The 25035-nt window shown below is 35.2% G+C and overlaps 1 protein-coding gene and 1 long non-coding RNA gene across 3 annotated transcripts; both read left to right on the plus strand.

Annotated features, from left to right (window-relative positions):
* Window positions 1-4027: 4027 nt before the first annotated feature.
* On the plus strand, window positions 4028-17468 carry LOC116197495 (UDP-glycosyltransferase 92A1-like). The gene is made up of 4 exons (XM_031527656.1): window positions 4028-4822; window positions 5944-6112; window positions 16308-16785; window positions 16906-17468. The coding sequence occupies exons 1-4, from the start codon at window positions 4357-4359 to the stop codon at window positions 17305-17307; spliced, it is 1515 nt and encodes a 504-aa protein (XP_031383516.1). The 5' UTR covers window positions 4028-4356; the 3' UTR covers window positions 17308-17468.
* Window positions 17469-20293: 2825 nt separating this feature from the next.
* Window positions 20294-23918, plus strand: LOC116194090. Of its 2 annotated transcripts, none has more exons than XR_004154347.1 (2): window positions 20294-22642; window positions 22976-23918. It is a non-coding gene; the product is annotated as an uncharacterized LOC116194090 (long non-coding RNA). The 2 variants fall into 2 exon arrangements; XR_004154346.1 differs by having other exon boundaries at window positions 20301-20721.
* The last annotated feature ends 1117 nt before the right edge of the window (window positions 23919-25035 follow it).

Genomic DNA, 25035 nt, shown 5'->3' on the forward strand with positions numbered 1-25035 from the left:
TGACCAAAATGATTAAAAGGCTAAATATTGAGGACTGAAAATGAAAAAAAAATTAACGCCATAACCTCCTGTGTTTAACGGAGCAAATCACATGGGGGCTAATTGTTTCAAACAAAAGAACATGGTGAGATTTGTTCCGACCTCAAACCACAAATGGGGGTCAAAGTGTGAGAGTAAACGGCCAGGTAGGGTACCGATTTCGGGCAATACCTTGACTTGCAAGCCTTGGGACTGCAACAAGGCGCTTGAATTCGGATCTTAGGTTCAAGACCAAAACTAATAAGTCAGAGTGACCCTTCGATAGCTACAGTTCCATAGAAGAGAGAAGGAGAAAGAAAGAGAAGGCAGAGACAATAATTTTCCTTAAAGAGGAATACCGTGTGATGAGGTTTGAGTTTTTGTCTTTTTATAAAATATATGCAATGATTGTGCTAATGAAGTTTAATGAAGAAAAAACAGTTGGCCCTTAATTTACTATGAATTAGGACCACCCGAGACTTTGTAATTGCATTTTGTAATTGCGTCTAGCTTCTACGTACTGAGCCACTTTTTATATTTTTCATTACTATATTTTCATTTATATATATTCTAGGTGACAGAGATATCAAAACAAAAAAATTGAGAAAAAGATTGCAATTAAACCCACTTTACACACAAAAGAAGACTAATTATAATTATTCACTAGTTTCGAGCTTATTTTTATTTTTGCAAAAAGTTAGAATTATGAACAATTGGATGAAACTTTCCATATTTACTTTTTACTTTTTACTTTAACAAATTTCACTCTTTTATGATCTGATTATCTTTGTTCAGCTCTTTTCCAAGGTTTTGTTTTCTTAATTAATTTATTGCCTTATTTTCATCTTATGGTATGTTCTCTTTGATTTTACACACAATGAAAAACCTAATACAATTTCATTTTTTGATTTGTCATCTATTTTGATGGACAAATTGTTCAAAAGTTTAACAATAATATATAAAATATTGATGATGGGATTTTTCATATACTAAATTTATAATTATAAATATGTGCATATCAAAATGAGCGTGAAAAGCTGGAGATTTATCATACATTTCTTTTCAAGCATGACATATTGATACTCGAGCTTTGCACAGAATAACACCATATACATATATATATATATATATGAAATATCTAAAAACACAAGTAAAATTATGTTAAATGAAAACTCAAAAAATTCAAAATATGCTATTTATATCATCATGCAAATCATAAAAATTGAAAATACATTATGTAAATAATATTAGCAAAAAAATTTGAATTAAAAATTAAAAATTTATTAGATAATATGTTATGAAAAGTTATTTAAAAATAAAAAAATCAGATTTATAAATAATCTTCCTATTTAAACATTTAGAAAAAGCTCGAAAAATTGAAAATATTAATTTAATTTAATTATTAAAAAAACATGCTTTATCGAATTTTTACACCTAATGAGAAAATTTCAAAAATATCTTGTGAATCTTATCATAAAATATGTTTAAAATTTTAAGAGTTTTGTTTTATTAAAAATCTTTTGTTTATTAAAAATCAACAAAAACAATGAAAATCTCAAAACACCGATAAAATCCCTTTTAACAATCAAAGCCTTCCAGAGTCCATCAAACTGGACCCATCATAACTCCGGTTGTATATACGGATTAGTTCTTTACCTTTATCAATTATATTGTGAAATTTTTTCTAATTTGCTAAACTTAGTAAGTATTACTATCATCATTATTTCAATTTTAGAGCATACTAAATGTATTTTCTTCTCTTCGAAAAAAAAAATTGTTTGTTAAAGCAACGTGATTTATATTTGTTGATTCTCTAAATACATCTTTAAATCTTCTTCATAAAACTTTGCTAATTTAATTAATGTGCAACATAATAGATATTCTTCGACCTTTTACAACAATAAATTATATCCATTCTCATGTTAGATAAACTTATGCTTTTTTAAGTCTTTGTAGATGCAATATTCAGTTTGTGAGCACTATCATCTCACGAGATTTTATTTCAAGTAATTGCATGCACATTATAGGAAAGCAAAAAATATAGTTTGTTAAAAGTAATTGATAGTCATTACATTAGGCTCATGTGCCTCCTTTAACTCAAAAGAAAGTAATTGATGGCATAGAAAGTATGATTTATTATTAGTATCCATTTTGTAATTTTTTCATAAACATAATTTTACTTCTAAATCGAATTAATTATTTTTAATTTTGGTTACAACAATTATTTTTTTATTTAATTAAAAATTTTATTAATCGATTTCAATGATCCATTAGTAATTTATATCTGTTTATTTGGTAGACTTATCCTATTCAATAAGATAATTGAGCATGTTATATATGATTAAATTTTAAATGAAATTAAAATTATGTATATATTTTCCAACATTTTAGTAATATGTATTACAACTCAATCGAAAAACTTTTCATGTACAACACACGTGTAGATCTACTAGTAATAATAATAAAATTGTGCATTCAAATATGGCATGTATATATAAAATTACAAATATATAGCAAAACTACTTGAGGTTGTTTTTATTGGATCTGGTTGTAACGCCGGCATACAAATTTCGAACTCATAAAGAAGAAAATTAATTTACCTAATATCTCACTTATGGTGTATTCGAGTTTTAACTAGAATTACTTTTAGTTCGGGCATGTGTAGGGTCAGCCCTAGGGAGAAATAAATGTGAAGATATATCAAATTCTGTGTATTTAATTAAAATGGCGTGTCCCATTACAAGTCCGCTATATATGATTGCCCATTACTGCGGATAAATGTACTACTATATTCTAATTTATTAAAAAAAAATATTCAAGTGATTTGGCATTTATTTCATTAAGTAACAAAAACTGATCATATCACTTTTGTACCATGAGGGTTGAGTTGGATGACCCTGATTATTTTGCGCAGACGTCACAAATCATCGATTGTATCATTTCTGTACTTTATACATAATATAATATATAGTGGGCAATAAAACGATGTACCATGTTTATGTTCCGTGATTGAATTTTTAATCACGATTCAAGTACAAAACTCAAAACTCTTGTACAAAAGAATAAGTATTTTAGACTTGAAACGTGCTGAAAATTCAGTCACAGTACTCAACAATTTCCCCTAAAATGATATGTTAGCAGTGTGAGTGCTTCTAGCTCCTGCCTTACCGTTTAAGCCTATTGGATTCAGACATGCACCCAGATCCTTTATTTATAGGTAAAATTAGGGACCCTCGGTATTAAAATCTTACATCATTCATATAATTTTTGTATCCACATTTACTGAATATCGCATCCAATGTGAAATATATTATAATGATATATGGGTTACTACTGCCGATATCAGTTTATGAAATTATACCAGATACACAATGCAGATAATGTCAGTTTTTTAGTCCAACTGCTGGACTTTCAAATATAAGTGCGTACGACGAAAAAAATTGTACTATATATAATAAAGATAATATTATTCTTACTAAATTTATCAGGCTCCATTTAGTTCTGGAGTTGAAATTTTACTTAACTCTATTCCAGCCTAATGGGACAAAGTAGATACTATATATAGTATATGAGGAAATTATTATTAAAAAAATTAATTATAATAATAATCAGAAAAAATTAGATGTGTATTATTAAATAGGAGAAAACGAGATAAAAAAATGTGTATATATGGATGTAAAAGAAAATGAGAGAATTTATTATTAAAAATTAGTTGTAATAAATCAACGCTGTGAAAGTTTTATCCCTTATTGAGCCGACTCAGCTCGACTGAATTAGTAAGAGATCCATTGGGCTTGTGCACACCGAAAAATTTGATTGTAATAATAATTAGAAAAAAGTACGTTGAGAATTTATTACTAAACGGGAGAAAAAAAATAATTGTTATGTTATTGAATTGAGGGATGATCTAGTGGATTGGTGCAGGATTCCAATTTCAGAACGAAACAGCACCAAAAAGTAATTGTGAGGTTATTCACCAAAAAAAAAAAGAAAAATGTAATTGTGAGATTACAGAACGTAATACCTTATTGGGTGAAGAAATTATAGTATATACACTGAGTTACGGGTCCAAACAAACTACCCGTGAGTGCCATCGGATGGAGCTTTCCAAGAGGACAGCACGTTAGGGCCTGCCCGCTGCCATCTTATGTCTCACATTCGGCGCATTACAGACCCAACAAAATAAGAACACCAAACCAAACTGGTTTCTTTTTCACATGCATCGAATCAAAATCGAAATCGAAATATCTATGTAAGGCTGATCATACAAACCTTACAATTTCTCACTTCATCCTGCTCGATTTATTTCTGATCCTGACAACGACGTACGGTTGGAAGATGGGTTCGTGTGCTGTGGATGGTGATACGGGCAGCGGCCACATAGTGATGCTGCCTTTCATGGCCCACGGCCACCTCATACCCTTCCTCTCCCTCGCTAGGACATTCCGAAAGTACCACCCAAACTTAAGTATAAGCATTGCCGCCACCCCTCTCAATGTCCGCTACCTCGGCTCCACCATGTCCTTCAGCGAAAGCCGGGAAATTTGCCTCAAGGAACTCCACTACTGCAGCTCCGACCACGGCCTGCCCCCTGATACGGAGAACACGGAGAACCTATCGTTGGACCTGATTGGGGTCCTTTTTGGATCGTCAAGTAGCCTTGCAGACCCCCTTGCGCAGCTTTTATCAGAGATCTCTGCGGCAGATGGGCGGAAACCAGTTTGCATAATCTCAGACGTGATCTTCGGGTGGTCGGTGGAGGTGGCGAGGGGGTTCGGGATCAAGTGTTTCTCCTTCTGCACCGGTATGCTACCTCCATGTTATTACACCAACTTAGTGAGAAATTGCTCTAATCGTCCATCTAAATATTTAATCTTATTATTAAATAGGATGCATTTAGTTACTTATTACTCAATACTCACTCTCATGGGTCATTTTAATTTGTTTTGAAAGCCCGCCGTAGGAAATTATTTTTTTTCAAAAGAGACGCATGGGCCTAATATAATCAAATAGAAATCCTAATATTCTAATAAAGGAACGCGAATAATCCACGACGAGTATTGGACTTAGGACTTCATGAGGTTAGTAATGATAATTTACAATAGTCAAGCATTAAAAAGATGATATAATTAATGTAGAGGAATTACCTAGAATTATATATTATATATATAAATATAGTAACAATTTTATATATAATACAAATATATTTAGTATATCATATATCTATAAAAAAAATTGATATTCTCAATCTTTTAAAATTAGTTACACCTCTAACTTTTTATATATATATATATATATATATAATTCTCTCATTCCTATCTAGAAATTATTTAATCGCTATTTTAAAATTCCGTATAATCTTTCATCTTTTTATATTTAATTTATAATATTGTTTAATTAAGTTTCTCATTTCTTTTCCTCCACATTTCTATGTTTACCAAATTAAGACAGTTTCGAAATTAGAGTGTTTTATCTATTTTGAAGTAAGTCATGTTATATTAATTTGTTAATATTTTATTTTCCAATATTATTAAAATCCTCACTCGATCATTTGAAAATATAGTTGACGAAAAGCTATATTAAAGACCCGCGACATCGTGGGATCACCTTTCATAATTAATTAAATAGGGCAAATTTGTGGGCGGTTCTACGTTTCTATCTATCCCGAAATAATGAATTGAGTTCGCATAGGCACTTTTTGTCATATGTATTAGATCTGTATTCTGACACGGCATGCTTAGTTATATATTATTTAATACTTAGATCTAAAGGAATCTAGTAAATGCCGTCCTGTCCCTTCAAACAGACAAGGACTTTGACGTATTCTGTTCTTTTTGTTTGTGTGTGTCTTTTAGTCGGTACACGACTATCCATCTGTTGTCAGGTTTAACTAATAGAGCTATTTGATTTGGACATGGTACGTAGGCGGCGCATATGGGACTTTGGCTTACGTCTCTTTGTGGCTAAACCTTCCTCACCGCAAGACGGATTCAGACAAGTTCGCCGTTCCGGGTTTCCCTGAGCAATGCCGCTTCCACCGCTCTCAGCTTCACCGGTTCATTAGAGCCGCGAACAGGACTGACCATTGGTCAATGTACGTACACACTTCAACAATGACACGTTAGCTCTGAGTGCATTTTTCTTCAAAAATGTCCTTCAAAATTTTTCCTGTTACAAGTGTGTTCCGCAGGCATATTATAAGAAAATGAAAAAACTAATAAAATAGTCTTATCATAAGAATTAAACATGTAATTTTACTAGGTGATAAGAGCGTGTCTCACTATTCTACTTCTTATTTCTCATTATTTAACATAATTATGCGACACCCGCGACGCAATAGTATTTTATTAATTCTTTTATAACCAAATGTAAATAATCAAATGTGTAGGTAATATGAATAAATAAATAAAATCAAATAAATACTTACTCTAATCAATGTATATAGAATAATGGTAATGCAAAAGTTAGTATTTTTATTGTGAAAGGAAAAGTTATCCAATAAAATTAAAAAAAACAAAATTGCAATTATCATCAAGAAGTAATTTGATTTGTATGAAATTATTATGGTAAATAAAACATTACAGAAGGAAACTTGTATTATAGAAAATGTATATTATACACAGAATGTGAATAAAAAGGATTTTATCAATTCATTTTATAACTAAACGAAAATAATCAACACATATGATGCAAATAAATAAAAATAAACAAATATAGGTACCGAGTAGATTTATAACTATGAATCGTGAGTGAAAGCTAATCAATAAGTATATATTTTAATCTTATAAAAATGTGAACAACATATACATATATATAGTAAAATCTTAGAGATATATAGTGTAAGAATAGAGGTGTGGGAAAAACTAAAACAAATATAAGATGTATAAAAACTAAAACAAATAGAAGATGTATAAAATAAATTTTCATGCCCGCTATTTATAGGATATTTAGTAAGTTGAATTTGAAAAATTATGTCGTATCTTGATGAGTTATTATAAATTATCGAGAAGACTTTTAATTTTTCAAGAAAACTCATAATTATATATCAATACATACAAATTTAATATGGACATACATATGAAATTCATTGAATATGATAAAAACGAAAATATTTAGTTAACAAGAATTGATAAGTCAAATACACAAATCTCTCGATTAGAATTTAAATTCTTCGAGTAGTCCAAAAGGCGATTCACCAGGAGTTGAGAGTTTTAAAAAAATGGCATCTTATATGTTGCTCGGTATTTATATATTATAGTTGATAATTGATGCCGTAACTTATTTAAAATAAGTTGAAGTCATTTGCTTGAGAGTATTTCACTTTCCAATTAGTTGTGTCATAGTGAATAATTCATGTAGATCACAAACCACAATATATTTGCAACATTTTATTTGTTTTTATTTTGCCAATTTATACTAATGAAGTCCCTTTATTGTAATATTCAAGAATTTTAAAAATATATTTGTTATTAATAAAAAAGTATTTAATAGTCACCATCTTCGTTTTTTTGCTATAGAGTGTAGTAGAGAAAATAAATATTAAAATAATAAAATACAAAATCAATGAAGAATTGCAACAATTAAATTAATGATTGAGAAACTAAAAGTAAAAGAAAATTCATCTTCAGATTGGAAAATAATACATGTAACGAGCAATAACTACAAAGTCAATGAATTTAACAAGAGAACGGGAGAATTTTTACGAAAATACATAAAAACAAAGGAGCCAAAGAAACTGAATCTTTTATCAGTTGGTGATATGTGTGGAGACGATCGATCCGGAGGCGATGTGGGGTTAACACAATAAGATTCGAGGTGCGAATGACGCTTTCCAAATAGAATTATTTGCTCCCACACTTTAGTTGCTAGAGGGTTAAGGCAAAGGTCTTCCCGGGATACAACGAAGCCTTATGAATTCCTTCAATTAGCAAAATCGAGGAATTTCCTAACTCTCACTCTAATTTCTGGAATTTGTGATTAATCATTTGAGCACTATAGCCTCTCTATTTATATGCACTCAATGGACACTATCGAAGAGTCAGAACCCTTCGTATTGGACGTAACTCTTAGATGAAACATCACTCATGAATTGTCAGTTCTATATACATTACTTGTCTTGCACTCAAATGCATCTATTAAATAAATGAACCTTCACTTCGTAACCCAAATTCGTCCAAGTACTTATGAATCACACTAAGTGACTTATTAATAAAATCCAATGAATTTGCAAACTATAATTTTCAACAATCCCCCACTAGATTGCTAATTCCAGAACACTAGTACACAACGATCATGCATAAAGAAGTGTTGTCCGCAGATTGAACCCCTCCCTTAGTGCAAACTCTCAAAGTATCAACAAAGTGATTGGTGGCTAGTCGCTTGAACCATCACTCTTAAAGTCAATACCGAAAAAATCGCACACATAATCGTAAAGTATTCGAGTAAGAGTTTTATTTGCTTTAGCACCGTTATGGCCATGTGCTCATCCCGTTTCATGAACATATACGAGAGAAACCATAAAGAAAACTCTCGTTGAAGCGGTACCACTTCATGTCCATATAGGTGGATTTCAGGACAACTAATGTCCATCCATTAAGAGTAAAACTCATCCTCCTAAAACTCAAGCACTAAATCCTAATTTTTAGTGCATGGTGTCATTCGATAACTTGTTATTACCCTTTGAACCTTAAAACTAACTTTTGGCTAGAATGAGGTAGGGTTCCCATTATCAATGACGCGATTAGAATGGTTTTAAACCCATCTTAGTGGTGGTACTCTTAACCAAATTCCTTGACAAACCTTTTGTCAATGGGTCTGCTAAATTGTCAATTGACCTAACATAGGTAACAGTTATCACACCGTCCCTAATCAATTGTCTCACATACTCATGTCTCAAACTTATATGTCTAGACTTTCTATTATACACCTTATTGTACGCTCGAGACATGGTGGATTCACTATCACAATATACGGAAATGGCAAACATACATTGTGGCCACAACTTTATATCTAGCAAGAGATCTCTTAGTCATTCCATTTCCTTGCCGGAAGTCGCCAAGGCGATAAATTCAGCCTTCATGGTTGAATGTAAGATACAAGTTTGTTTCTTGGAGGCCCAACTAAGAGCTCCACCTCCAATCGTAAAAATCCATCCCGATATGGACTTATTGTCACTTAGACTCGTAATCCAACTTGCATCCGAGTAACTTTCTAGTACTGTTGGATAATCACCATAGAATAATCCCAAATTTTTGGTCTTCCTAAGATAACCAATAATCCTACAAATTCCTTTCCAATGATCGGTACTAGAACAACTTGTAAATCTCGCCGATTTGCACATAGCAAATGCGATATCGGGTCTAGTGCAATGCATTGCATACATTCGACTTTCAATTGCGCTATAGCCCTGCCATTATTCTCACTTAACTTGAAGTTCGAATCGAATGGAGGGTTTGAATCCTTGATATTCAAGTGTTTGAACTTGTCCAATACTTTCTCGATGTAGTGAGATTGGCTTAGTGCAAAGCCCCTTTCATGCTTTTTCACCTTTATACCTAGGATTGTATCTACCTCGTTGATATCTTTCATATTAAAATTCGAGGCTAGATACTCTTTGGTCTCACAAACACCTTCCAAATTCGTTCCAAAGATCAACAAATCGTCCACATAGAGACAAATAATTACACCGTACCTATCAGTGAATTTAATGTAAATACACTTATCTGCACAATTATGCGAAAAACCATATGACAAAATAACCGAGTCAAATTTCTCATGCCATTGTTTAGGCGCTTGTTTCAAGCCATATAATGACTTGATCAATTTACACACTTTATGTTCATTCTCGAGAAGCACAAAGCCTTCCGGTTGCTCTATGTAGACTTCCTCTTCGAGATCACCATTCAAAAAGGTCGTCTTAACATCCATTTGATGCACATGTAACTTATAGATAGATGCAAGTGCCATAAGGACTCGAATGGAAGTCATCCTAGCCACCGGTGCATAGGTGTCAAAATAATCTAGGCCTTTATTTTGTCTAAATCCTTTAGCCACCAATCTAGCCTTAAAAGTCGGAGAACCCCCGGTTGGGTTATTTTTCCTTTTGAACACCCATTTATACCCGATACTTCAATCCTTGAGAAAGATCAACTAGGACCCAAGTATTGTTGAACAATATTGAATCCATTTAATCATTGATCGCCTCTTTCCAAAATGCCGCATCCCTATAAGCCATGACTTCACCATAGGTTTGTGGATCATCTTCCACATTAAGTATTATGGGGATCTTTCTAATTACGGATTCTCTATCTCCCTCAACGAGATACGCTAGAGATTGCGAGGAAATGAAATTAGGATCAAAGTCCTTTTCTTTTCTCACTCTTTGACTTTTCCTCGGCTCCGTATCGTTATTGTCACAAAAACGTCTCTTGTTTTGATCACTTGAGATCATTGGTTCATATTCTTGTTCCAAATCCACTAAATCGTTGGAAAATTTACTTTAAATGAATACAATATCTCTCGTTTCAATTATCGTATTTGACACTAAGTCAAGAACACGATAAGCTTTAGAATGTTGGGCATATCCAACGAATACACCCTTAATGGCTCTTGGTCCTAATTTTGTTCTCTGTTGGTCGAGAACTCTATAGTAAGCCAAACACCCCCACACTTTGAAATAATCTAAGTTTGGCTTCTGACCCTTCCATAACTCATATGGAGATGCCTTGAATTTTCTCGATGGCATCCTATTAAGGATATGACACGCAGTCAATAATGCTTCACCCCATAGGTTATATGAAAGTTTAGCATTTAACAACATCGAGTTAACCATATCCACTAAGGTACGGTTCTTTCTTTCCGCCAAACCATTTTGTTGCTAAGAATACGGCGCGTAACACTCATGTACCACACCTTGTTCCTCACAAAATATATCAAATATATTGAAAAAATATTCACCACCTCTATCACTACGAAGCACTTTGATTTTCTTGTTAAACAAATTCTCAACCTCATTCTTAAAACGTTTAAACATACCAAAAGCCTCGTCTTTACTCCTCATGAGATACACATAAGTAAATCTTGAGAAGTCATCAATAAAAGTGATAAAATATCGTTTTCCACCTCTTGTTAGAATTCCATTTAATTCACAAACATCCAAATGGATCAAATCTAACACTTGTGAATTTCTTTCACATTTTTTAAGAAAAGGTTTCTTTGTAATTTTTGATTGAACACAAATTTCACATTTATCCACAAGTTTATCATCACTTAGATTGATGTAACCATTCTTTTGCATATATTGTAAAGTTTTAAAATTAAAATGTGCTAAACGCGCATGCCACAAAGGATAAGATTCAACAATATAAACAGAAGAATTAGCTTTATTCATATCAATGCTCAACTTGAACATGCTCTCGCTACAATATCCATTTCCCAAATACATATCACCCTTAAGCAAGACTAACTTATTGGATTCTAATATAACCTTGAACCCCTTATTGCACAAAAGACTCGCAGACAGTAAATTCTTTCTTACATCGGGAACATGCAACACATTGATTAAGGTCAATTTCTTCCCAGATGTAAAGTTGAGTTCCACTGTCCCTTGACCGAGCACCTTGACCAATTGATGGTTGCCCATAAGTACCTCACGGTTTGCCACTGGTTCATAGCTCTTGAATTATTGCCGGTCGTTACACACATGGACAGTAGCTCCAGAGTTGAGCCACCAATTATAGGACTTATCGGTCATGGCTATGTTGAGTTCGGTAATCATACCAATCTCCAAACTCTCGATTCCTCCCGTAACCATGGCCACTAAGTCCATGTTCTCAACCATATTGGCTTTGGAAATTGTGGCATCTTTCTCCTTTTTGAGAAGTTTACAATCCTTAATGTAGTGCCATTTCTTATTGCAATGGCAGCAATTGCGAGACTTTCTCTTCTTGTCTTGCGTGTCCTCGGTCTCGGACGTAGCCTTTCGCTTACCTTTCCGAGAGTTCTTGTACTCACTCACATGGTTCACCTTAGAACCTCGGGGTAGATACACCGCATCGCGCTTCCGAATTTCCTCTTCAATACGCAAATGCTTAAGTATTTTCTCCACAGTGAAGTCTTCCGCCATATGCAGGAGTTTCTTCCAGTAATCGTTCCAAGACGAGGGTAACTTAGAGATGATAGCCCCAACTTGTAGCGATTTCGGAATAATAACTTTCAGGTCACGAAGCCTGCTTACAAGGATTTGTAGTTCATGGACTTGATCCATGATAAGGACACTATCGAGCATTTTAAATTCGAAAAACTTCATCATTAAAAATTTATCAGTACCTTGCCGCTCGGTATTGTATTTCTCCTCAAGAGCTTTCTATAGCTCCATCGGGGATTGCATCGACATGTAGAGATCGTACAGTTGATCGGACAAAGTGTTGAGGATGTGTCCACGACATGTGAATTTGTCTTCCTCGCGCTTCTTCTTGAGTTCAGCCACCTTTGCGATTTCCTCGGGGGTTGCATTGGGGGCGGGATCCTCTAAGGGTCGCGGGTTCGGGTCCAAAATGTACGCCACATTTAATACAGTAAGGAGGAACAACATTTTGTCCTTCCAACAGTTGAAATTTGTGCCGTCAAATCGATCAAGTTTCACAAACTCTTGGTTCATCACTTTGAACGCGGTGGTAGCCTCCGTCGCCATCTCAATTAGTTCTCTTTGATTGTTGGTGATATGTGTGGAGACGATCGATCCGGAGGCGATGTGGGGTTAACACAATAGGATTCGCAGCGCGAATGATGCATTCCAAAGAGAACTATTTGCCCCCACACTTTAGTTGCTAGAGGATTAAGGCAAAAGTCCTCCCGGGATACAACGAAACCTTATGAATTCCTTCAATTAGCAAAATCGAGGAATTTCCTAACTCTCACTTTAATTTCTGGAATTTGTGATTAATCATTTGAGCACTATAGCCTCTCTATTTATATGCACTCAATGGACACTATCGAAGAGTCAGAACCCTTCGTATTGGACGTAACTCTTAGATGAAACATCATCCATGAATGGATACTATCGAAGAGTTAAAACTATTCGTATTGGACGTAACTCTTAGATGAAACATCACCCATGAATGGTTACTTTCATATACATTACTTGTCTTGCACTCAAATGTATCCATTAAATAAATGAACTTTCACTTCGTAACCCAAATTCGTCCAAATACTCATGAATCACACTAAGTGACCCATTAATAAAATCCAATGAATTTGCAAACTATAATTTCCAACATTATCTATATGTATTTGTATCATTTTAATGAGGAATAATGAAAAGATTTGAGGGAAAAAATGGAATGTACTCCTCCTTTTTCTTTTTTATTCATTACAAATGATATAAAATATACAATATGAGAAACATATTATTAAAATAAAGTAAAACTGAAAAAAAGAAGATTTTGAGAGTATGAAATGTTAATGTACTTTCACGGATCCAAATCTTAAAAATTTATAAGTTTTTTTTTGGTGAGTAAAAAAATTTATATGTTTTTATAGACTCTTTAGAGATATTTCTTCTGATAAAATAAGGGGATGGGAGGGGATCGGTATACAAAACTCTAGCGTGGAATGTTATTACCTACACAAGAATCTAATGGCTTAAGTTCATCACTTCAACCCACTAACTATCCTCAGAATATTCGGGATTTGGGCTGCATTGTCCCGACAATCATGTTCCCCATGTTTTGCTTCAGGAAATTCTAGAATGATATCGTGTTATCGTGACACAATTTAGATATTACAATGCCCACGGATCTTTTTTTAAAGTCTACTAACTTCTTTTCTCTTTTTCTTTTTCTTTTTTTCCGGGTTTCTTCTTTGTTTAATCCGATTTCTCGAATTGATCCTAATTAACTTGTAATTAGTACATTATGGTGCTTCAGTTGGATTTTGATTTGGGTTAGGCCTTGCTATTACGAAACGGTAAACATGGAAACATTTACTCCAAGTATGAAGGCTATAATTTTTCAATATACATTTCCTTATAGATTATATACACGACTAGACTATTGCTCAATTCAGCTAGTGATCCAAATGAATGTGCCGTAGGCCTACGAAACTTACCTCCTACCAAATAGGCTGTGCCGCTGGTGTCTTGCGATGACTACTATAACTTTGATATTAATAAATTATCACGTCATTTATTCAGCTGACAATCTTATTAAGTCAATTTTTTGTAAATTGTTCTCTTTATTTAGAATTATCCATTCTCGAAGATCGTCTGATTGTTTTTATACTTTGTATGATGTAGTGGGTATGGTCTACCATATATACGTGTATATGTATGAAGCTCGTTCCGTAATCTCTATTATCTCTATTGTCTCCGTCCCTCCTCTTTTCTATATTTCTATCTATATAATGAAGAGAAAAAAAGCTCCTTAGCAGAAGTTATTGGTAATACTAGAAAAGACATTTCTATCTATATAATGAAGAGAAAAGCTCCATAGCATAAGTCATTAGTAATACTAGAAAAGCATAATCAACATGAGTTAATTTAAGTGATTTAGGTATTTGTTTCTCATAAATAAGGCGAATTTGAGTATTATGTGAATGGAGAAAATTTACAGTTATGAAAATTTTACCACTTAGTGGGCCGACTATACTCGAATTAAATTAATTTGAACTCATTGGACTTTCAGAGATCAAGATACAAACCGGAAAAAAAAGTTAGAAATATGTAAATAAGCATGTAAATTTATTGCAATACGGAAAAGATAAAAAGAAAAAATATCTTGAGTACTAAAACCTTGTCCACGCGCCGTAAGGGGGACAGGGACGAGTTCTAATAGTTTAAAAATAAAAATATTTTTAACATTATTTCAAGAAATCAAACATAAGATGTAAATAATAACCAATATTTAGATAAAATTTAAAAAATCCAGAATTTATTTATGTTTATACTATTACAAATGGCGATATCTTCCACGTGATCTCACTTTTCATTTTCCAAAATACCGTTGACAGAATAATTATATTTAGTGTAAAACTTAAAGGACAAATTGATAAATATAACACGGGAAAACTATACATTTGCACTATCTTTTGGGCGCACTTCTGTTTTAGCTCACTTTTTTTTTTTGGTTTGTTTTCATCCCTTTTCTATTTTAGTACTTGTCCTTTATTTTTGTCATTTTATACCATTGGTTGCTTTTCTAGTTTTTTTCTTAACCATATTCTCTAATAGGAAAGAGGTAAGTTTTGGTCCTCAACTTTTATAACCTTTTCAATTTTTTCCTAGTTCTCTCTTCTTTATTTTCTTGTCCTGTCCTCGGTGTTAAACATTTTGTTTTTTTATTCTTATTGTATTTAATTCTCCTGTAAAAATTTAATATGACATACTTTACTGTAAAAAATATTTTTGAAAAAATTAAAATAATTTAAAAATGTGCAAATGTCGCTCTGGGTGGTGGCCGTAGGTGTTGAGCCCTATTTTCCCTTCCCTATAGCTCCAATATAGTTGTTTTAAGTTTCTCAATGTTTGATCTTAATTTTTCATTTTTATAAAGAGAGGAACATAATAAAAGGTCGCCAATGACCTCATCCGCTCGATAGTATCCACAATTGGACATAATAAAAGGTCGCCCTCTCTTCCTCTCTAGCTTCCATTATTTTTTCTAATTTTATGAAAATAATTTTTTTATATCATATAATATCATTTTAGCGAGACGAACAAGAAGACTAAAGCAAATATAATATGTAAATGCAAAGAACAACGTTAAAAGAGAAAAGTTAATAAAAATTGATTTCTCGGAAGGGATGGCCGCAAAGTGATGTTAGTGTGAAGGGACATATCTTGTGTACGTAGGCGGGAAAACACTTTGCTTAGAGTCCGTAAGTGCGAAAACACGCAAGGGAAATCCGTATTTTTGAATTAGAGGTATAGATTTTGTTCCATGTCTCTGCTTTTGTATTGTGTGTATCTTTTGGTCGCTCATCGTTTTAGCAAATGTTTGTTATTAGATTCCTCCTATTCTTTCTGTTTCATGGTCCCCCCCGGATTTGATACATATAGTCCGTCCCATGTTCCTTCAACTTGATTCTATTTTTTATTTTATTTTATTTTATTTCACGTTTATATGTTTGGCATGTTTGGCGACATGGATAGAAGTGTAGTATAATGACACATGCCTTGACCTAGAACTCACATTTTATTATGGAAACAAGATTTTCATTAATTCAAGCTCATTTTGTTTTCTGTTGATCGTTAATGGTGAAGCCTTTTTTTTTTTTTTTTTTTCAAATTTCAGGTTCTTTTATGTTCAGCTTTCACTTTCTTTGACCTCTGATGGCTGGTTATGTAATTCCGTGGAGGAATTTGAACCACTGGGATTGAAACTATTGAGGAATTACTTGAAACTACCCGTTTGGCCTGTTGGTCCTCTGCTGCCTTCCTCCATGCTTGGTCACAAATCACAATCCTCTTCCATTTCAAGAGTGATTGCTGCTGAACGGGCAGGAAAGAAACCCGGACTTTCAGCGGAGAAATGCACCGAGTGGCTGAACTCACATGTGCCCGACTCAGTCCTCTACATCTCATTCGGGTCTCAGAACACCATAAGCGCCTCTCAGATGAAGGCGGTGGCAGTTGGAATAGAGGCGAGTGGGAAGCCATTCATTTGGGTAGTCAGGCCACCGCTTGGGTTCGATATGAAAGGAGAGTTTAGATCGGAGTGGCTTCCAGAAGGCTTTGAGCGAAGAGTCATGGAGAGCAATCAGGGCTTATTGGTAACGAATAATAGAAATTACATTTATTGCATATATATATATATGTCCATTTGCCGGTCGAATTTGCAATTGGTAATAGTAATAATCAATGTAATCAATTTATTTGATTACTTCATGTAGGTAAGGACGTGGGCTCCGCAGCTGGAAATATTGTCTCACAAATCAACCAGAGCGTTCCTCAGTCACTGTGGGTGGAACTCGGTGATTGAGAGCCTAAGCCAAGGGGTGCCGATCATCGGGTGGCCAATGGTGGCTGAGCAGGCCTACAACTCGAAGATGATGGTGGAGGAGATGGGGGTGTGCATGGAGCTGGCAAGGGGAGTCGAGGATGAGATCGAGGCCGATCATGTTAAAAGAGTAGTCGAGATAGCGATGGAGAATGTAGGGACAGGAGAGGACATGAAGAGGAAGGCTGTTGAGATCGGGGAGAAGATTGGGGCGGCTATGAGAAATGATGGGGAGGAGAGAGGCTCTACACTTAAGGCCTTGGACGAATTTGTGACGACTATTCTTTCTAGTTGATCTACACTCACTCTGCTCACAGGCTGTCTTTTGTTATGCTTTCCTTGATTTCAATAAAACCTTTTCTTCTCTGACAAAAATATAAAATAAAAAAGAGGTGTGGGAGACAGAGCCCCCCACCCCTAACTCTATTGGGTCTCCGTTGAGGCCCCCGACTCTAAGTATTGGTTCCCCGTTGAAGCCCCAGCTTCGACTGTTTCTTTGGTAGTATATATATATATATATATATATATATATATAAAGTTATATGCAACTCTTTTAAATTGGATTAGAATGGTAAATTTTAAAATAATATTTAGGCTAATTCTAATTAAAAATTTATATAAACTAACTACTTCACCCGCGTGTTGCGCGGAATTGTTATTCATGACAGACAGTCTTTGAAAATATTGATTAGTTTATAGTCGTAGAATTAACACTTTGATAATCGTCAAAATAATTATTAATAAAGAACGTTAAATTCATCATATTAGATTAATTTGCTCTATTAAATACTTTATTTATAAATAACTATATTATTCACTTAAAAAGCATTAATTTATATATTTTATAATAAGATTAATAGAATCACATGAATAAAATTATTTTAATTAAAGTAATTAATTAATACCTTTTAATTTTAAAGAAACTCTTAATTTTCGATATCGAAATTGTAGAAGATATTTACATTTATATTCTTTATACAATTGTAAAACTTAAATGTTTCAACTTTAAGTCAATCTATACCTCTATAATTGCATTTTTCGATGCCCACATTCATGCGCGCTCGAGTCTACACACACGATTGTAGTACCCACGACTGCTCTTTCCTTCGCTCTGCTTTTTCACTGACAAGATCATTGGATGGTTTCTCCGCCTACTTCCCGCTCGATCGGTTTCGCCTTCATGAATCACCATCAAGAATAACCTCCGCCGGTCCTTCTCTCTTCTTGTTCTTCTCCTGTGACAATGATTCATGGGATCTCTCTCGTCTCTTGCTCTCTCACATTGTCAATTAGGTTTTCACTGTTTGTGATTCTCCTAGGCCATGCCCTCTCCAGGCGTCTGAAACTTTACGACAGCTAAGTATGCAGAATGTACATCTATCATTCTGCTTCTGATTACAATTTATAGAGTTGAATTTTATGCAACTTTTGTTCTCTCTCTTAATTTTGGATGTGTCTCCTCTGTCAGATTAAGATCTGGGGCGCAGATGTTATTGGAAATCTCCATATTTTGGGTCAATATCTTCTGATATTTTTGGCCAGTATCGTGTAAATATTCTTTTGTTACCATTTGTTACTTTTTTCCCCTTTATTATCTCCTTAAATCTCTCGGCTGTACACAATCCATTTGGTGTATGTATCTGACATATTGAGCTTGATCAGAAAATGAGAAGTAAAAGCACAATTTTCTCCTCTATTTATTCGTTCGATTTGAAATATGCTATTCGACTTAGACATTGTTAAATTAACTGTTGCATTCGCCTATAGAATGTATGATTGCTTTCTCTCTAGAGATATGCTACTGAATGTCTGAAACCAAGAAGGCCGAGCCGAGAAAGGACAGATTCATACAATTTCTCTGTTAGCACTATGGGCTCCCTAAATGGGTACCGGCCTCGCTGTGGTAGGCTTCAATTGGAACCAGTTGCGTGGCAGGTGGTGGCGAACAAAGCTCCTCTCTGTATTTTCTATGCCATTGTAGGTCATACGAGCTAAAAGTGAGACGAGGGCAAAATGGTCAAAGTTGACCAAAAAGTCAACACAGGGCCGATTAGAAGCTTAAACAAAAACAAAGCAAAGAGCAAGAAACAAAGGAAAAACAGACAAAATTTGACCCAGTTAAACTTGGTCAATCAATGACAAAGAAGATCGATGGTTAAACTTAATCAAAGTCAAAGTCAAACTTAACAATCGGAAGACCAGACAATTATTCACGATTAACCGATGTAAGATTGGTAGCATGCACTGTTCTGAGAATCGAAAACTGATTGAGTCTAATCAAGGGCAGTTAAAGTGCCAGTTAGAGAAATCAATCATTCAAAGTCAAAATTGGTCAACATTGGTCGACACTGATCAACCTTATCGAGGCCAACCTGGCAATTCACTCATCGGGATTTGGATCGACATGAAATTTTTATGGCAGATAGGGCTTGTCAAGAGATCCACTCAAGAATTTTATGGCACCTGTAACTCGTTCTGGATCTCGAGATATGACTTTTCAAAGTTCCCAATTAAGGAAGATATGACCATAAACACTGTTTCTCTATACTTCGGGAATAAAGGAAATTAGCTGGCTTAATGGAAACAATTCTTGTCGAAATTATTTTTTCCTCAAAACACAACGATTTTGACATTTGGGCACAAAAATCACCCCGAGAGCTTATCGGAGCTCGGAGATAAAATTCCTGGAAGTCAGGATGTTAGGGAGGCAGATTCGAGAAGGCCTAGTTTAGGATATAAACGCACATTTTGGGTTTGATTTGGATCCAAATGAGGCAACGGCGGACACGATTGAGTTAGGACCGATTTGGTGGGTATTCCGCCCCGACATTCTACACGTGCCAAGAGAACAAGAATTTAAAGTAAATTATGCGCACATAGATGAATAGTAGACAAACACAGGATGTCGGGGGAAATAATTCCTCTTAAATTGTTCGAGTTGTATCTATGTGCAAGGCTAACTTCCACAAGCTCCTGACTCCTCGAACTACGTGCTTATGGAAAAATATTTGGGTGGTATGAAGAGAATTTTGCTCATAAATGTCAATTATTTTGTACCAATTTAGAAACGACCCGTATCGAGAGACGAATTTTCAAGTTTCACGAAGTCAAAACAAGCTAAAATTTAAATGGCGAGTTCTAGCACAGTAAAGTTTCAAGTAAAAATGCTATCTTGGGAGAGGGCAACTTAGACATTTCCCTAAAATTCGCGGAAGAATCAAAAAGCAACAACGGCACTTGGCTCTTGATCTTTTGCCCTCTAATCACCCTTAGATCATCATTTATATGGGAAACTTATCCCATTCAGACCCCAAGCAGCCTCATACCTCATCAACACTCTGAAAAATAAAGATTTTTTTGCAAGGAAGTTCTCTCCTCTCTCCCTTTCCACAAGAAGAACAGAACAACCTGCTTTGCTTCTTCCTTTTGAACCTACCCTCTCCCGGTGGTCATGCAGCCATAGAAAGCCTTCAACAAACCATCCAAGCTTGGACCAGAGAGCTCCATCGGAGGGTGGTCTCGCCGCTTCTTCATCGACACTCTCATCTTCTTCCTTTCTTCTTTCCTTTTTTGTTTGTTCGTGACTTGAAGAAGCTTGGAGGAGCCATTCCAATCAAGAAGAAGCCATGACTTTCCCGACCCTTAAAGGACCTGTGAGCATAGCGCCACACATTGGCTTCAAGCATCCTCCTAAGAATACTTAGGAGAGGTATAACTCTTGGCTTAGATGTTGAATTGGATTCTCTTGAATGTGTGGATGTTGATTTGGTGTGATGTTTTCAATGATTTCTTGCTTTGGCAACCCCTATGCATGAAATCAGAATTAATTTCAAACTTGAATCTTTAAAATTGGTTCAATTGCCCAAGAAATAACTCATATGAACCTGGATTATTGCATATTCGACTTTGACAGATTAAAATTGAGCTAGCAACTAACGTATTGTGCATGAAATGGCTAAGGGAGGTCTCAGTCTCCCCCCCCCCTCACCATTCAGCCGAATGCTAAAATGTGTTAGGAGGGCACGGCTTATTGAGGTTTTGGTTAGATCATGTAAGAAATCATTTAGGATAGGCTTGGTTAATCCCGGCATTCATATGGTTGGAATTGAAATCAATGTGTTCCTCGTGTTCTTGTATGTGTTCTTGAGTTGTTCGATACTTTGATAAGTTTAAGTTGATATGCAAGAGAATTAAGTGTTTTCGATTACTTGATCTAGAAAAGCACGTGATAGGATATGTTTAGTTGTTTGTTGAACAGGAACCACACGAACTGGCTTAGTCACTTAAATCCGGTTTAATGGACTAAAATAGAAATAAGACCAGTTTGATGTTCTAACTTATTTAAATGTGGTTTAAATGAAACCGGTTCAATGATGTTGTGTAGTGTGTGCTCAAACCCATAGGATTTGAATGAGAGTGGTCAAAATTGAAAATGGGCCAAAGCCCAAACCCAATTTCAAAACAAAAAAGAAGAATATAATTAAGTGAGACATGGACATTTTGCCAAGGTAAACTTGATTTGACTCTTTAAGACTCTCATGGGATCTATTAGAGTCCATTCATTTCTATCTTGACACGAGGACTTCCAGTCACAAATCGGATAGGCTCATCGAATCTAATATGGGTCAAAAGCCCATTTTGGACTCCACAAGTCGATCCGTACCGTTTCCGGCCCTCTAGGGATCCAAACAGGCATCATTTTTCAAATAATTCTAATAGGTTTGGTGAGAATGAGAGGAACATTGAATTGGACCAACAGAATTCAGAAATAGAATAAGAAGGATTTACTTGAACATGTAGGATTAAATTGATAAAATTACAAAAAAAGGGGGCTTAGATAAATAAGTGAATGTAGGCTCATATAACTGCCCATTCCCATTAAATATCATGAAACTTGATCACCCATGAAAAATCAAAATGAAAAAATGCATATAGGATAAATGGATAATGGATAAATAATTCTAAAAAAAAAAAAGTAAGCGGGTTTGGGCCTACATAAAGCCCATCCCAAGTTAAATTGAACTATCACTCATGTTATCATGTATATATATAGGTTGGGCCTATAGAAGGCTCATAGAATATTTCATCCATGATACATGCATACATGTTCATCCAAGTCTAAGCAGGGCCCATGATCATTACATAAGGGCTGAGAAGGATCTGAGTTCAATCAATAAAGAAGAAATAATTTCAAGCTATTTTAGACTTCTTTCTCGAGCGATTTAGCTCGTTTAGTTCCTTTCAAGCCTAAATGTGTTTTAGGCTGGCAAATCAATCATAACCCGCTGCTTCAAGTGTATTAGAGCTAGGGAATTGCCCGTGACTGACCATTGGCGGATGAGTTGGTCACCATCTTCCATACGCCGAAGAGCGGGAGGAAACCACACGGCAAGCAATGGACCAAAGAGTTGGGCGAATGGAATAGTGTCTCGATGAGATCGTAGTTCGACTCGAGGCCCTCGGCTTGCGTGGAAACTGGAGCAAGGCGAAGGCAGTGATTTGGAGGCGATCTCTGATGCGTTCATGGAAAATTCTGATCGTTAAAAATCTAAGCTCCACAAGCTTGAGAAGAAGAAGCCCGAGAAGAAGAGGCTCGAATCTAGGACTGCCTGAGTTGTCCAACCCTTAAGGTCCATTGGTGTGGCTAGTATCTATTTAATGAAGTAATTGGCAAAGTGCAAATTCGGATGTTTCTTAGTTTCAAGAGTCAATTTAAGATTATTTTTTTTTCTGGTATGAGGGTAATTAATGTGGGGCTTTGTTGGTAAATTCTTTATCTATTGATGCCATCTGGAGACTGAATGCATGAAGAATATTTCAAGTTTTCTCTGAGAAATCTTTCTATTACGAGCTTGAGTGGAGTTCGTGTACTTCGGTCTAAACATAGATTTAGGCTTGTTCGTGATCCTCGCTAAGTATCAGAGCCAGTGCCTGACTAAATCTGATAATGGCTGATGAAGCAGGTCATACTCGTCCTCATGTCGAAGAGTTTAAGGCGATTGCACAATGGGTTAGTTCAGAGAGTCGAGAGATTGGAGGAGATGCTGAGAGAGGTAATCACCAGACTCGATGTTCTAGACGCGCATGCCACTAGGGACGAGGAAGAAGGAGGTAAGGCGCCGAGAGTTGTCCCCCTCAAACCACCTGCTGTTTGACGCATTCCGCGAAGGGTTCAAGTCTACAACGATGATTCTGATGAGGAAGAAGAAGTTGCGTATGACCGTTTTGCTCAGCGACATGGAAACCAACGACCTTGTCAAGATGCTGATAATTTCAGGCTGAAGATTGATATTCCCTTGTTTAATGGGTGCCTGAATATCGAGGATTTCCTCGATTGGTTGTTGGAAGTGGAGCGGTTTTTTGAGTACACGGAGGTTCCTGAAGAAAAATGAGTCAAGCTGCTGCTGGCTTTCTGCTTAAAAGGTGGAGCCTCAACTTGGTGGGATCATGTGCAGGAGATCTTTTTTTCTTTTATCATTTCTTACATAGTTTCTGAATTAAAAAGTGGCTTTTGGACGAAATTGATGAAAAATTGATCAGAGGACTAAAAGTGACTCTATTGGAGAAGGTTGAGGCCATTTCTAGCTCAAATAAGGTTTAGGACAAAAACGGAAAAAAGATTCAAAAGATTGCTTGCCAAATATGACTATTTTCCCCCTCAATAATTTGTGGTAGCAATTCTTGAGGCATTCTTGGTAATTCATATAGGAGTTGTCTCTCTTATTATTATTGTAATAGATTATTTATTTATTTTGGTTGGCTTGCTGCTCTTATTACTTGGTAATTTGTTGATTTTTGTCCGAGGTTGTGTTCATTAGGTCTGAGTTTTTTACTTTTTAGAAACCTTTCAAGATTTTTTATTCCTTGGTTTGATTTAGTGAAAATAAAAGGCTGTCGGGGCTCTGATGTACCGTTGTCCAGGTTCGAGCTATAATTTGCCTAATAAGGATTATTTGGATGTGTACTCATGGTATTCGTTGGTCCCTAATGACTTGAGAGTTGGCACGATAGGTGCTTCATCACCTCATAAGCTAGCCCAACTAGAGTGGGATTCGTTGGTCGAATTTTCAGCTACGAGTGTAGTTATAAGAACAGGACACTTAGAGTCGTATAGCATCAAAATTTATATATACACTTTGGGATGATAGACAGGTCTCTATGGAACATGCGTTTCATTAAATGTTTGGATTTGTTGATACTATACAGACTACACATGATATTGCTTGAAATCACTTCCACACACTACACTGATTTGTTTTTCTGGAGGATGGAGAATGTTTCTCCGTTATAAGTTGATTGATGAATTGAATTGGATTGTCAAGCTTAATTAGTACAATCACACCCGAAAATTTTAAAGGAATTTTTCAATGATCGGTTGATTCATGGCTAGCTGAGGAATTTATGATTGTCTCTTGTTTGATTTTGTCTGGTTTTGCTCGAGGATTATCAAAATTTAGCTTTAGGATGTCTAATAACTCTATGAAAGTAGAGTTATCGATGCATTTTCACGTACTCAAATGAAGCTAAATCAGTAAGTTTATGTTAGTTTTCATTGTTTGGTCTCCTTATTGGTTGTTTCCATTTTATTAGGTTCTAATACGAGTTGGTAATTGTTATTAGTCTTTTCTGATGTTTAGTGAATTCGGACTATCATTGGAACTTTTCTCTTAAAGAATTGTGGGCATTCAACTGGATTTTTTTGAAGGCGCTATGTACGTCATATTGCATATCAATGGAAAGCTCATCGACTTTAGAGGTCGATGCTTCAAACGGCTGGCAATTTGGAGTTCATATGAGATGTTATAGGCTATAGCAAAATGAAGAACACTGTGCAGTTAACTACTATTTGCTGCACCAAATCAACATTACTGCTGCAATGATGCCTGCTGCCGCAGCAAAGACTCCAAATGTCGCAGCAATGATCCTTGACGCACAAATTGATCAGCTTTCACGAGTTATCTCGGGAAATTACTGAGTGTGGACACTCTTTATGAAGGATATCTTGCATGGAAAAAACTGAAAG

Source organism: Punica granatum, chromosome 2 (genome assembly GCF_007655135.1).
Source record: "Punica granatum isolate Tunisia-2019 chromosome 2, ASM765513v2, whole genome shotgun sequence".
Classification (NCBI taxonomy): Eukaryota; Viridiplantae; Streptophyta; class Magnoliopsida; order Myrtales; family Lythraceae; genus Punica; species Punica granatum.

Bases quoted from the DNA above. Each gene is read 5' to 3' on its own strand.
- LOC116197495 (XM_031527656.1), top strand. From the start codon at position 4,357: ATGGGTTCGTGTGCTGTGGATGGTGATACGGGCAGCGGCCACATAGTG. The intron at 4,823-5,943 runs GTATGCTACCTC...CATGGTACGTAG, and splicing joins GTGTTTCTCCTTCTGCACCG to GCGGCGCATATGGGACTTTG. The intron at 6,113-16,307 runs GTACGTACACAC...TTCAAATTTCAG, and splicing joins AGGACTGACCATTGGTCAAT to GTTCTTTTATGTTCAGCTTT.